Raw genomic sequence first — 13,533 nt, forward strand, 5'->3', positions numbered from 1 at the left:
AGTAGTTGGTCACCACCTTCCTCTGCAAAGTCTTTCTTGGTGGTCCCCCTTCCAAATACCAACCCTGCTTGAGATCTGAGGGAGTAGGCTATATCCTGCCACTTTCTCTTCCATCGGACAAACAAGCAACACATAATTACTTAAGGGCGTAAATAATATGTTGTATATTGCCCATGGTTTATATTAAAAATAATAAATTGAAAATAAAAGAACTGAGATTGGTCTGAAAGAGAAATATCTGCTAATGTCTGTACACACATTCCAGTTTTGCTTGTAATAAATCAGTGCTCTTTCAAACATCTGCACGCCTGTTTTATCTGAGAGAACCCTGGGGAAAGGGTGTGTGTATGCACCACAAGGGGTGAGTCCTCTCTCAAACCATGTTACACAATTTGGGTTTGGAGCAGGCAGGTTGACAGAGGATTCTGCGCAGCCACCATCTCTTGCATTTTAAGGGAACGGTTCGCCTGATGTTCAGTACCAGCCCACAGACAATAGCCACTAGATGGCAGCTTAAAACCCAACCTTCTCCAACCTTACAGCCAGGAGCGGTCCTGTAACAAGAAGGAAAGTGGAAAGCTGGCTGAGCTTAGCAGTTTGAGAACCAGGACGGAACCAGCTCTGGGCAATCAGTGTCTCCACAGTAACGTCTAAGTACTTGAGTAGGTCAAGTCAAAATGAAAGTCTGTTGTATAACAGACTTTTCTCTGTGATACACCTCTGAAAATGCCAGCCACAGATGCAGGCGAAACGTTAGGGACAAGATCTACCAGACCACGGCCACGCAGCCCAGAAAAACCCACCACAACCAGTTGAATCCGGCCGTGAAAGCCTTCGACAAAATGTTAGAGCATTTTTTAAAGACTAAAAGCAGCGTGAGAGCCAGCATTGTGTAGGAGGAAGAGGGTGTCCAGTACAAACTAGGGAGAATTGAGTTCAGCTCTCATTCAGTCATAGGTGACCTTGGCTGAGTCACTTTTTCAGCATAATTTACCTTAGGTGCTGTGTGGTTTCCGGGCTGTATGGCCGTGTTCTAGCAGCATTCTCTCCTGACGTTTCACCTGCATCTGTGGCTGGCATCTGTGGCTGGCATACAGCCCGGAAACCACACAGCACCCAAGTGATTCTGGCCGTGAAAGCCTTCGACAACATAATTTACCTTGTGTGGTTGTTGTGAGGCTAACAAGGAGGAGGGAATAATCATTCTCAGTTTCTTGGAGGAAGGACGGGATTTTTTAAAAAGTGACAAATATTGATAGATTTTATTTTTATTTTATTATTTTTGGGTCATGTTGCCAATGGAGTTATGATCTGGATGGCCCAGGTTAGCCCAATCTTGTTCTTGGAAGCTAAGCAGGGTTGACGCCGATTAATATTTGAATGGGATACTACTGGGGTTGTGATACAGAGGCAGGCAATGGCAAAGCATTTCTGAACATCTCTTGCCTTGAAAACCCTAGGCAGGGGTGGCCAACCTATGGTGCTCCAGATGTTCATGGACTACAATTCCCATCAGCCCCTGACAGCTTGGCCAATTGGCCATGCTGGCAGGAGCTTATGGGAACTGTAGTCCATGAACATCTGGAGCACCATAGATTGGCCACCCCTGCTCTAGAGGACGGCACTTTCCACCTGCACAAAGCAAATGGAACTCAGGAAAGGTAGTACAGAAATGGCTAAGAACAAATAAACAATTTGAGTCTCAGTTACTGTACTAGGGAAACCTGGCTTCTCAATTGAAATATTTCAAATAAATAAACTGCTCTCTAGCTTTCGATCCTGTGTCTTGATCTGGGCTTTCCTAGCAGTAAAACTCTATGGTAGCTCTCCTTTTCCCACATCAACTGTGAACTGTCACATAGAGCAGGGGCCTTACCTTCATTATCTTGCCCTCTTAAATCGGGAAATACTTGGGTTCCTGCATCAGCCCCAGAAAAGAAAAATAATTGCAGTGTTATCTGAAATATCTGCATGCTTCTCTCGGCTCAAAGACACAGATAGGAATGAAACAGGATCCCAGTAAAGTAAAGACAGGAGTCCAGTGATTCTTTAAAGACTAACACAACTCGATGTGCATCCGATGTTGGACTAGGATCTTGGAGACCCAGGTTCTAGTCCCTGCTCTGTTATGATGCATGCTGCGTGACCTTGAGTCAGACAGCATAGTAGCATGGATTAAATGGAAGTCACGAAAACAATGTTGTAAGCTGCTTTGGGTTCCCAGTGGGGAGAAAAGCAGGATGTAAATATCTAAATAAACATGTTGAAAGCAATGCAGCATAGTTGGAATGCATCTACATGTACCTCTAAATCAAGCGTACCCATGTAATGAAGTTTGCAGTTTTGCAAGAGATATACCCTGGGAACGCCATATCAGATAGCATGTCTCTATAACGGGAAACATTGACAGGTAATCAAGAGGGAGGAGGAAAGAAAGAAACATTTCCTTTGCCTACAAGAGCCTCTTTTTCCTTCCTTTTATGGGAAGTATCTGGCCAGACTGGCTGAAAGCACAGCTGCTTTTCAAGAAGGGAGTCAATGAACTGCCAAAGTACAAATTTGTATGGACTCTGAACTTCACCCAGCACATATAAAATGCCAATACAATGACTCCACTTCTGTTAATATGATGCAAATGTGCTCACCTAAAGAATAATTTTTTTAAAAAGGAACTCACCTCTGTTGAAGAAGTGTGTTTTTCCTATCTGGGATGTGGTTCTAGGGTGTATTTCTACAGTGACGCGATTTCCTGAAAAGGACGACAACAACAAGATGAATAAATAACGTCAGCAGAATTGGCAGAGAAAACAAACGATCAAAAATAGTATAAATGAGACAAGTTCACATATCGTTCATGCAGCATATCATTTGACCCTTCCTTGCAAAGGGTAGAAAAGGAAAAAGCCACTGCATGCAAAGTGGCACTGAAGAAAGAGAAGCAGGAGGAAATAATGGTGCTGAAATGATCAACAGTGCCAAACATTATGCATAGCCCTAATTCTAAGAACATAAGAACATAAGAACTAGCCTGCTGGATCAGACCAGAGTCCATCTAGTCCAGCATTCTGCTACTCGCAGTGGCCCACTAGGTGCCTTTGGGAGCTCACTATATTCTATATATAATTCTATATTTTAGATTATTATTATTATTATTATTATTATTATTATTATTATTATTATTATTATTATTATTATTATTATTATTATTATACACATAACAGCACAGCACAAGTGTCTGGAATTCATCTCTGAATATCGAGTCCTTCCCAAGGACCTAGGATATTAGAGGTATTTGCGTAGAATATGTGCAGTTCCTAGAAGTGCTGCTTTCTGCAGCATGTGGACTGATGTTCTGTCCAAGTTTAGGCTTTCCAGATGTTTTTCAAGATTTCTTGGGATTCCTCCTAGAGCACCGACTACTAGTGGGATTACTGTTGTTCTTTTTTTGCCACAATCGTTCAACTTCAATTTGTAGGTCCTTGTATTTTGTGATCTTTTCCAGCTCTTTGTCCTCTACCCTGCTGTCAACTGGCACAGCAACATCTATGATCCAAACATGTTTTTTCTCTATCACTGTTATGTCTGGGGTGTTGTGTGCCAGGTGTCTGTCTGTCTGTATTCTAAAGTCCCAGAGTATTTTTGCTTTTTCATTTTCTGTGGTCTTCTCTGGCTTGTGCTCGTACCAGGTCTTGCTACAGGACAGGCCGTACTTTTTGCAAAGGTTCCAGTGCACCATTGATGCTAGCCTATTGTGACGTTCGAGATAGTTGTTGTTGTTGTTGTTGTTGTTGTTGTTGTTATTGTTGTTATTGTTATTTGTTGTTGTTATTAATTCAATTTGGTAGACCGCCCTACCCCCGAAGGGCTGGAACCACATACCATGATCAGGTTCAGAGGCCACGGCTGAGGGCTGCTCATAAAAGCGTGTTTCACCTGTCACGACTGTTTCAAGAAAGAAAAGAGAATCTCAGAAAATCGAAAGCAAAGAGGATTTAAAACTGCACAGACCAAAAGGAACATCAATCTTTAACGTGAGGCAGAATAGGAGCCAGTTTGTATAACAAAGTCTCCCATATGGGCCCCTTCCGCACATGCAGAATAGTCCACTTTCAATCCACTTTCACAATTGTTTGAAAGTGGATTTTGCTATTCCGCACAGTAAAATCCAGCTGCAAAGTGCATTGAAAGTGGATTGAAAGTGCATTATTCTGCATGTGCGGAAGGGGTCGTTTTGTACAGTTTTCTGCTGGGAACTTGATTCTCAGGCCCATTCTGAGGCATGATTCTGATCAGAAATGACGGAGTCTGAGGAGGAAGGGCTATACCCTGTACACACTGAGGAAACCTATAGCACTGATGGTTGTAGATTTCCCCCGTTGTTTATTTTTCAAAGTAACTAATGGCTGATTTGCAAACAAACTGATTTCAGTTTATAGCTGTCCACTAAAGGATTCTGCTCAATCCATGTAGCTGCGTATTTTTAAAGGCCCCTCTCACTCTGATTCTACCCTTTTAAAGGCCCTTTTCAATCTGCTTTAACAAAGGACCTTTAAGAAAACCCTGCTGCAGAAGAGGGGAAACACTGCTTTCTACTTAAACAAGAACCTGGGCCATTAAACAGGCATAACTGCAATAAGGAAGTGTTACCTCAGGATGAATAAACAGTGAAAACAGCATCAACCCCTGCACTGAGGTGGCTGAGTTGAATCTGACCACTTTGTAGTTCAGGAAACAAATCACTCACCTGTGGTTTGGGGTTGGTTGACAGTTGCTTGCACCTTTGCTGCTTCTGCTTGAGCTGTTGGAAACATCAGTTAGTGAGTTCCTATTTGAAGCATGGGCCCGAGTCCACTTATTGATTTCTAATAATTCCATTTAAATGAGCTGAGAACATTTCAGGAACCTCAGAGGCAAAATCCTCGGATTGCTTACATTGTCTGCACATCTACCATACACATTACATTTGAGGCCTGTGAAGAGAACATGACCTCTTATGATTCCCTGTCTGTGCCCACGAAGGCCCCAATCCAGTCCATGTGTGGAGCAGCCAATAATATGGCTGGGTTTAGATGCCTGTCATTTTCCTGTTAGCTTCCTCCTGTGCAATATTTGTTTCCTGTGAGCTGATGACACCCTAAGTATCTACTCCTGAGGTAGCATTTTTATTGTGATGTCATTCTTTCTGTTTTCTTCATACACTGTAGGCAACAAAAAGAGTCCAAGCACAGGCTATTGTGGGAAAACCCACAACAGACAGTCAATTTCAGATGTGAAAGCCATCAACAATTCAGTTCAAACATAGTTTATGACTGTCTTCCAAGGGTGAGTCATATAACAACATACCTCTACACCCTTGAGTTTTATACCAAATTCCTAATGCAAGAGCACCAGAAGAAAAGACCCAAAGAGACTCAGTTAATCTACAGTTTTTATGAAGTATTACTGGATGTATAGTTTGGTAACTCACTCAAAAGAGCACTCTAGTTGCAGCTGTCAGACTAGGGAGATTGCCTCAATTTGAAAAGATGCTCAGGAAAAAGTGCCTCACGGGCATGCTGAGCCTTCGGGGAAAAATGCTCAACTATCAGTCCAACTGCCACATCATATGAACTTTCCACTAATGCAAATTAGCTTGCTTTGTGTGTCTTTCCCCTTGATAGTTAAATGTCAGGTCTAAGCTGGCAAGCCTTGCTCAACAACCACAATTCACAGAGTAGGACAAAGCAATTCCTCTCATATTTATATACATCCAATGTATGGCAGGAAGGGGAAAAGACCAGGTGGGAGAGCCAATGTGGCATAATGGCCAGAGTGCAAAACAAAGGTCAGGGATGCCCAAGCTATGAAGCTTCATGATGCCATTGCTTTCACCTCCTGCACGTGAGCTCCCAAAGGCACCTGGTGGGCCACTGCGAGTAGCAGAGTGCTGGACTAGATAGACTCTGGTCTGATCCAGCTGGTTCTTTCTTATGTTCTTATGAACCTTGGTCCAGTCATTCTCTGTCAGACTAACCTACCTCATGGGGCAGCTGGGAAGATAAAATAGATGTAGAGAGAGCCAGACAGGCTTCTTGGGGGAAGGGAAGGATTAACATATAATTTTAATAAATATAATTTAGTTCTCACTTACCAAGGTTATGAGGCTTAATTTTGCTCTCCTTGCTGTCTGTGAGGCCTACAAAAATATAGTTGCTATTGTTGTTGATGATGACAATAATAGTAATGATAATAACACTTGTAGCCTGCCTTTCTCACTGGGTCTCAAGGTGGATTATGACACATGAAAACAAATTTGATAAGACAGCAGTTGCCAATTTGATTCATGTGCAGGATGGCTCCTTCAGAAGACTTTGTCCAGCTGACGAAAGCCGTCACTGTGGAAGCATGGCAGGAGAAGTGGTGACACAGCTGTGTGGATCTAAGGCCATTAAGGGTTTTGTAGTTGACGGGCAGTAAAGTCCGTTGTACGAACAAATACAACAGGCTCTAGAAAACTGTTGGTGGGTTAATGGCTCCCATTGAGGTGGCCAGCCCCTCCTGCCTTTCCTCCTCCCTTGGCCCTGTGTCACCAGCTTCCTCCTCATCCTCCTCTTCCCGGATGCCCGCATCCAGTGGTGGGATTCAGCAGGTTTGCACCACTTTGGCAGAACCAGTTGTTAAAATGCTGCTTGTAAACAACCAGTTGTTAAATTATTTGAATCCCACCACTGCCCACACCTCTTCACGTCCTCATCTCCACCCTTGGACTCCCGCCTCTTGTTAGCAACTGGCTGGCAGCCTTTCAGAATCCAGTATAACCACTGGGCTCTTAACCGAGTCAGGGCATATAAGTTGAATCCTACCAAAAGTATAGAGTTGCCAACTGTGGCTTGAGAAATTCTTGGTGCCTAGGAAGGACAAAGTTTAGAGAGTGGAGAGGGCTGCACAGGAATGTCATGCCATAAAATCCACATTCTGAAGCTGCCAGTACCTTCATAGGAACTTATCTCTGTGGTCTGGAGATCAGTTATACTTCTAGAAGAATTCTAGGTCCCACACACCAGACATTTTTACAGTACATCTAAATAAGTTTTCACCTGTGTCACAGTCATGGCTTCCCACAAAGAATCCTAGAAATTGAAGTTTTGTGAGGTGGCGAGAACTCTAGCATGGATTCCTAGCCCTTGTCATAGAACTACAATTCCCAGTGTTCCCTAGGAAGGGAGACTACGAAACTGAATTTAAATTTGTGATGAAGAGGAGGCTCCTGCAGGTTTGTCATTAGCCAGTGTGCAGCATAGAGATACGCACCAACCATCAATTACATGGACTCAATTACAGGTTATATATCTACCTGTAATTGAGTGCATGGGTACTCTTACTCACATAGGCAGCAGAGATAGAAGGGCCGCAGCGGGAAACACAGCAATGACAGCAGAAACTGCTGAGTGGTAGACAGATCATCACGAAAGGCCATCCTGAAAAGGACAAAAATAACTCATTTGTCAATTTGCATGTTGGAACTGGAGAAATGTAACAATACAGAGAGAGGAGATTCCTTTCCCTATAACGCTGGCAGAAAAGACCCCAGAAGATCGCAAACTTGAACAAACATAGAATAAGAATTGTACTCAATTCTGCATTTTTGCATTGTACTTATTGAGCTGGTGTGAAATATCTATGAATACAGTTCGTTTGGATCTGTGGAGAGACAAGCTGTTCTTTCACTTGGGAAGCAAGTCCCTGTCAGGCCCAACTATGCTAACAAACCCTGAGTAACCTGACGGAAACGTATCCCTTTAATCCTAGATTTGTGATCATTCCACTGATGAGGGTATGTTGCACCTTCTCAGACACCATTCCTAATTTGAAAAGTTATTAGGTAATGCTAGCTAACTGAAACGTCCACAGACGTAGGCTGTATACCTTTAAATAACAGGTGCTGGTGGTATATACCAGGGGGTAGGAAATTTTTACATTCACATGTTCTAGCTGGAGGCTGGTGATGAAGATATTTGAAAAGTAAGCCCAGAGTTGGAGGAGTTATGCAAAAAGACATGTACGCACACTATGGAGCTGGTGCACTTACACATTTTTAAAATCATGCCCCTGTGTCTCATGGGGCAGCCATCAATGGATGATTAAGAAAGAGCCCCCAAAAAAGGACCACAGAAATTTGCCCACAAGTTGCAGGTGATTATTTACATTCTTAGATGCAAACATAGGTATCATTATTATAATTTAAATAGACACACAATTCACCATCTTGCAAACTCTTTCTGGGGCCAGAAACTATATTTGCAAAATATTTGCACAAAAATTTTCTCAAGCAAAACAACAAGAGCACCCACTCCTCAGCTGATTTTAGCAGAGAGAGGCAGAAACTGGACTTCAGAGGCCAAAAAAGAGGACTGTCCTTTGAAAATGCGGACAAACGAAGAGCTATTGTGAATGTGTCCCCAAGCCCCAGGAATACATCTTGGACGAGTTTCTGCCTGCTACCTCTCCTAGGATTCTGTTCTTCAAAGCTGACATTTCCTGAACCCCAAATGCTTCTTTCATTTAGCAATGCCACTTTTCAGAAAAATCACTTTCTCATTACCTTTTTGCAGGGCTCTGAGCAGAGGTGGACCGATCTCCTCGCAGGGAAAAAAGGGGTGCAGGGAAAAAATCCTTCTTTCTTTAGGCTCTGTGGAACAGGTAAGTATTACATTTCCTTGTGGCAGAAATTTTTATCTTCACATGTGTGTAGGTTGACCTTTGTCTCTATAACATTGCATGTGCAAGCAATAATATTATTTAGGGAGGTTACAGGCAAACGATTTGACGCATCCCAGATATATGAGCAAGGTGTAGCTGGCTGGAAATATGTCATATTTTTGTGACTTTGATCAGGAATCTAAGAAAAGAATGCTGGCGTCTCTCATGAGGCCCCTTCCGCACATGCAAAATAATGCGTTTTCAAACCACTTTCACAACTGTTTGCAAGTGGATTTTGCTATTCCGCACAGCTTCAAAGAGCACTGAAAGCAGTTTGAAAGTGCATTATTCTGCATGTGCGGAATGAGCCTCAGTGTCTGGATTGTTTGCAATCTGAACTTAAAAGAGAGAGAAAATCAGTGGGAGAGGATTTAACCAAACCAGATTTGGGAAGATGTTGTGATTGTCCCACTGATTTTGGAAGATGTTGGAAGATTTTGGAAGATGTTGTGATTGTCCCACTGGAAAAAAAAAAGTTGTGGAGGATTGATCCTTCCACTTAACACAGTTTCCCCAATTAAACTACCCTCCCCAAACTGCTGTTAGATAGAAACATTCTTTTATTAGTGGAACATCAGGCCTCAAGTAGGGTTGCCAGTAAGCCGGAGGGGAAAAAAATCCTGACCCTTTAACAGAGGACTGATGCATGAAAATAGGTTGTTGAAACTTTTCCTGGAATGGAGATAAATAATGTCACCTGGTAAATAATATTAAACCTCCATTAAATGGGCAGGAGTTTTCTGACCTGAAGGGTGCTGAAGTTATCACTAGATCTTGTAGTGGGGAGAGTTATGTCAAAGCAGATATTAAGTGGTTTGGTATCCACCATTATGATGTGTCAGTTTAAAGACCGGTCCGTGTTCAAAAGTTATAACAAGTTTTTGTAATACGTTTCTTTTAAAAAACACATACACTGTAGTTTGATAAGAGTGCTGAGAACTCTTGGAGGGTTGTTCTCAGCCTTCCTCACAGAACTTCAGTTCTCAAACTTTTTTGAGGGAGGGAGAATGACATCTGTCATCCTTTTAATCATAAAAGGGCCCGGTTAGTGGCAATAGAATTGTGGATGCCCCATTCAAAACCTGAACACGCAACAATCACGATTGTTGAAAGATGAGGGAAACAGTAAGATTAGACAAGAAGCTTTAACGAACAGTAGCAATAAAAATTAGGATAGCAGTCCCAGACTTAGGCCAAATAGAGAAGAAGGACTTCTAGCCACTTTTCCTCACAGTCGTAGAGAAGCCACACTCTCTCAGGATTGAAGGCGCTCTCCAGAAGATGGTCACTCCTCTGCCAACTGCCTCTCTCCTTCTTCACAGTCTTTTTGTCTCAGGAATATGTTTAGAAATTCTCCACACCATCAGAAGAAAAACACCTCAGTTTCCTCTCTGGCTGCTTCTCCCTCTTGGCGTTTACCCTCTCTTTTTTCTGTCTGCCCTGTTTCCAGGTGACCGTACACCCAGCCCCTCTGTAGTAAGCACCTCCCTCTAGAGGGCAGTGTTTCCAAGCTACAGCCAACAATACAGGTGAAAACAGGTAACACACTTTTCAATATTAAATACATATTGATGCAAGGCTTACACAATTCAGCCTGCATCTGCAGTGGAAAAGCTTTAAAAGGGGCTTGGACAGATTTATGGAGGAGAAGTCGATTTATGGCTACCAATCTTGATCCTCTTTGATTTGAGATTGCAAATGCCTTAACAGTCAGGTGCTTTTAACGGGGAGCAACAGACAATGTATCGTGAGAAGGCTTTTCCACATTCTGCAATCACTGAAGTGCTGTGTGAGTTTCCAAAGGCACCTGTAGGTGAATGGCCACTCGCGGTGAGAGCAGCATTCTGGACTCAGATGTTTGCCACCATCTGGTCTGATCCAGCTGGCTTGTTCTTATGTTCTTATGGACCATCAAGAAACAATATGACTTAAAAGGTTCCACCACTATTCGTAACTAAGGGCTTTTAACAGCCACAGGCAACTTTGCCCATCGTGGAGAGCCAGGATGAGGAACATTCCACCTGTTGGATGCATACTGCCTGGAAGAAAACAAAAACCTAAAAGTGGGAGAAACTGAAGCCCAGTTTGTGATGGTGAATATGATGTTCTAGATGTAATATACAGGGGCAAACTGAGAGCCATAGCTTCATGAACAGAGCTCTTCTTCTGTATTCAAATGACATTGTCTTGCTAGATTCAGCAGAAAACAGCCTTATCTCTATCAGGAAATGCAGATAACAGAGACAACTGTAAAAGTTCTCTCAGGCTGATCTACACATAATAGTCATTGCGATGATAAGCAATTCACAGTTACTGAGGCGTGTCAAAGGATTTCCCCTCCAGTCAGGTACACACTTTATCTTTCTGAGGTCAGTTGTTGAGCTCTGTGTGTACATCCGGGACCGCAAAGGGCTTTCCTGGAAGGCCATGTTGAGATGCAAATGAGGTGGGCGGGATGAAGTGCCAATGCCCTGATTCTTTAACAGAGGCTTAACGAACAAAGGGCAGTTAAATCTTTTCAGGCAGGGATATAAATAACAGCCGCCCAACAGCTCCAACTAGCCTCAACTTGTCAGAGCTCAGAAAAGAAGGAGGGTTGGTGATTGGGTGAGAGACACCAAGGATGGCTGAGGCTGCTATGCAGAAGAAGCCCGTGGCAAACCACCTCTGCTCATTTCTTGTCTTCAAAGCCCCATGAGGTGGAACTTCATTGGTTGGTCATCAGTCATTTGTGACTTGATGGTACACTTTACTAACCAAGTCACAGATGACTTATGGTGACCACATAGTGTTTTCAAGGCACGAGATATAATTTAGAGGTGGTTTGCTAATTGCCTGCCCCCTCTTTATGACCTTGGTATTCCAGGGAGATCTCCCATCCAAAAATTAGGACTGAGATGTGTGTGACTGGCCCAAGGTCACTCAGCCAGTTTGCGTGGTGCGAGTGAGGATTCAAACTTGGATTTCCCAGGGCTAACACCTTAACCATGACACTGCTTACTTAAGTCTTTATGAAGGAAGGGTGGAATAGAAATTTTTAGAAAGATAAACATTCCCTGCCCCAGTGGTGGGATCCAAAAATTGTAGTAACAGGTTCCCATGGTGGTGGGATTCAAACTGTGGCGTAGCGCCAATGGGGCTGGGCGGGGCACGACGGGGGCGTGGTCGGGCATTCCAGGGGCGGGGCATTCCTGGGTGGGGCTGTGGCAAGGATGCAGCCCCTGCGCCGGTCCTTGGGCGGGAAACGAATGCACGCAGGCGCAGGCTGCCACGCACCTTCTGCTAGACTGCTTCAAGTTCTGCGCACTACTGCTGAGAGGAGGGGCGTAACTAATCACGTGGCAAAATCACCAATTAGTAACCCCCTCTCGGCACACACAAATAATTAGTAACCTACTCTCGGGAACCTGTGAGAACCTGCTGGATCCCACCTCTGCCCTGCCCCCTCCAAAAAAAACCCCCCTCAGAACCTGAAGGTGGTCCAAAGTTGTGGAAAGTGTCAGCCTTTTTCTTATTTTATTGACATCCTGCGTAGCTGCATTGCTGAGAATGGAATAGAGGCAGTGCCCTTTGGACAGCTCATTAATGTAAATCAAAACAAGAACGTGCCTCCAGGCTGCGTCATCCTCATATGGAGATAATATGCTTTCCCCTTCAGCCAGTTGAGTTTATGCCCTCTTGGCATGTCTCTGATATCTATCAAGGCTGAGTTTTACCCTGAAGAGATCCTTGAAGATTGGGCTTCTGTCCAGGGAAATTTCCCAGTGTCATGGAGCGAATAAGTTTCCCGTACTGTGTGACTTCTCTGGTGGTTCGTATGGAGGATGCTTCATTTCAACCCTTTCCACAGTTGCAGGATAGATTGGGATTCTCACGCGTGTCAGCCCTGCCCTTCCGTCTTCTGCATACAGCAAGCAGGCCAGACCTTATGCAAAACAAAAAATATTACTGCAAATATGGCATTAAAAGTGACAGTATTCTGGAATCAGTGGGAGAATGTTTCAGTCTTCCAAGGCATTTTGTTGCTTCTAGGAAAATCTCTGTTCTTCAGCTCAAAAATCTCAAAGGAAGCTCCAGTGTGAAACTGTTGAACTGGGATTTCTTAATAGGTTTCACATTCCCCCCCCCCCCTTTCCTTAATTACTTGGAATTTCTTATTACCTATAAGTTCTTACTGAGGGAAAGGCAGCCTGGAATAGCCCGATCTCATTAAACCTTGGAAGTGTAAGCAGGATCAATACTTGGAAGGGAGACCACCTAGGAGGGCTCTGCAGAGGAAGGTAGTGGCCCACCACTCTCTGCTTCTTACACCTTGGAAACTGGGATCACCATAAGTCGGCTATAACCTGATGGCACTTAGTGCTAATTATCTTAGCAAAACCTGGAACTCATACCTCTTTCAGGTATTAAGTAGCCTGGCATGACTAGTGAATGTATAGCTTGCAATTAGAGTTGGATTGTACATACTTATATTTCACCCAGTACTTCCTACATTTCTTGGTCTCCCTTTTTTTAAATACTTCCTGCATAATTATTTACATAGTGAGGACCACTATTTTATGAAATGAGCAGAGCAGTTCACTGAAGTTCAGATCGGTTTGTTGAAGAAGAAGGTTTGTTAGAAGAAGAAGAAGAAAGAAGAAGAAGAAGAAGAAGAAGAAGGGAGGAGGGAGGAGGGAGGAGGAGGAGGAGGGAGGGAGGGAGGAGGAGAGGAGAAGAAGAAGGAGAAGGAGGAGGGAGGAAGGAAGGGAGGGAGGAGAGGGAGGAGGGAGGGAGGGAGGGAGGGAGTTTGGA

General features: G+C 43.6%; 1 protein-coding gene across 2 annotated transcripts in view; it reads right to left on the bottom strand.

Annotated features, from left to right (window-relative positions):
* Positions 1-10,145, bottom strand: part of LOC125429434 (kyphoscoliosis peptidase-like) — a 27,673-nt gene extending 17,528 nt beyond the window's left edge. Inside the window, exons 1-8 of one of the 2 annotated variants that reach the window (XM_048490552.1) lie at positions 9,972-10,145; positions 8,582-8,668; positions 7,366-7,457; positions 6,131-6,175; positions 4,745-4,798; positions 3,880-3,942; positions 2,678-2,749; positions 1,877-1,918 (exon numbers count right to left, since the gene is read on the bottom strand). In XM_048490552.1, coding sequence (XP_048346509.1) covers positions 1,877-1,918; positions 2,678-2,749; positions 3,880-3,942; positions 4,745-4,798; positions 6,131-6,175; positions 7,366-7,456 — 367 coding nt within the window. In that variant the 5' untranslated portion in view covers position 7,457; positions 8,582-8,668; positions 9,972-10,145. The remainder of the gene's footprint in view (positions 1-1,876; positions 1,919-2,677; positions 2,750-3,879; positions 3,943-4,744; positions 4,799-6,130; positions 6,176-7,365; positions 7,458-8,581; positions 8,669-9,971) is intronic. The other variant, XM_048490553.1, reaches the window with a different exon arrangement.
* Positions 10,146-13,533: the final 3,388 nt, after the last annotated feature.

Source organism: Sphaerodactylus townsendi, linkage group LG03 (assembly GCF_021028975.2).
Source record: "Sphaerodactylus townsendi isolate TG3544 linkage group LG03, MPM_Stown_v2.3, whole genome shotgun sequence".
Taxonomy (NCBI): domain Eukaryota; kingdom Metazoa; phylum Chordata; class Lepidosauria; order Squamata; family Sphaerodactylidae; genus Sphaerodactylus; species Sphaerodactylus townsendi.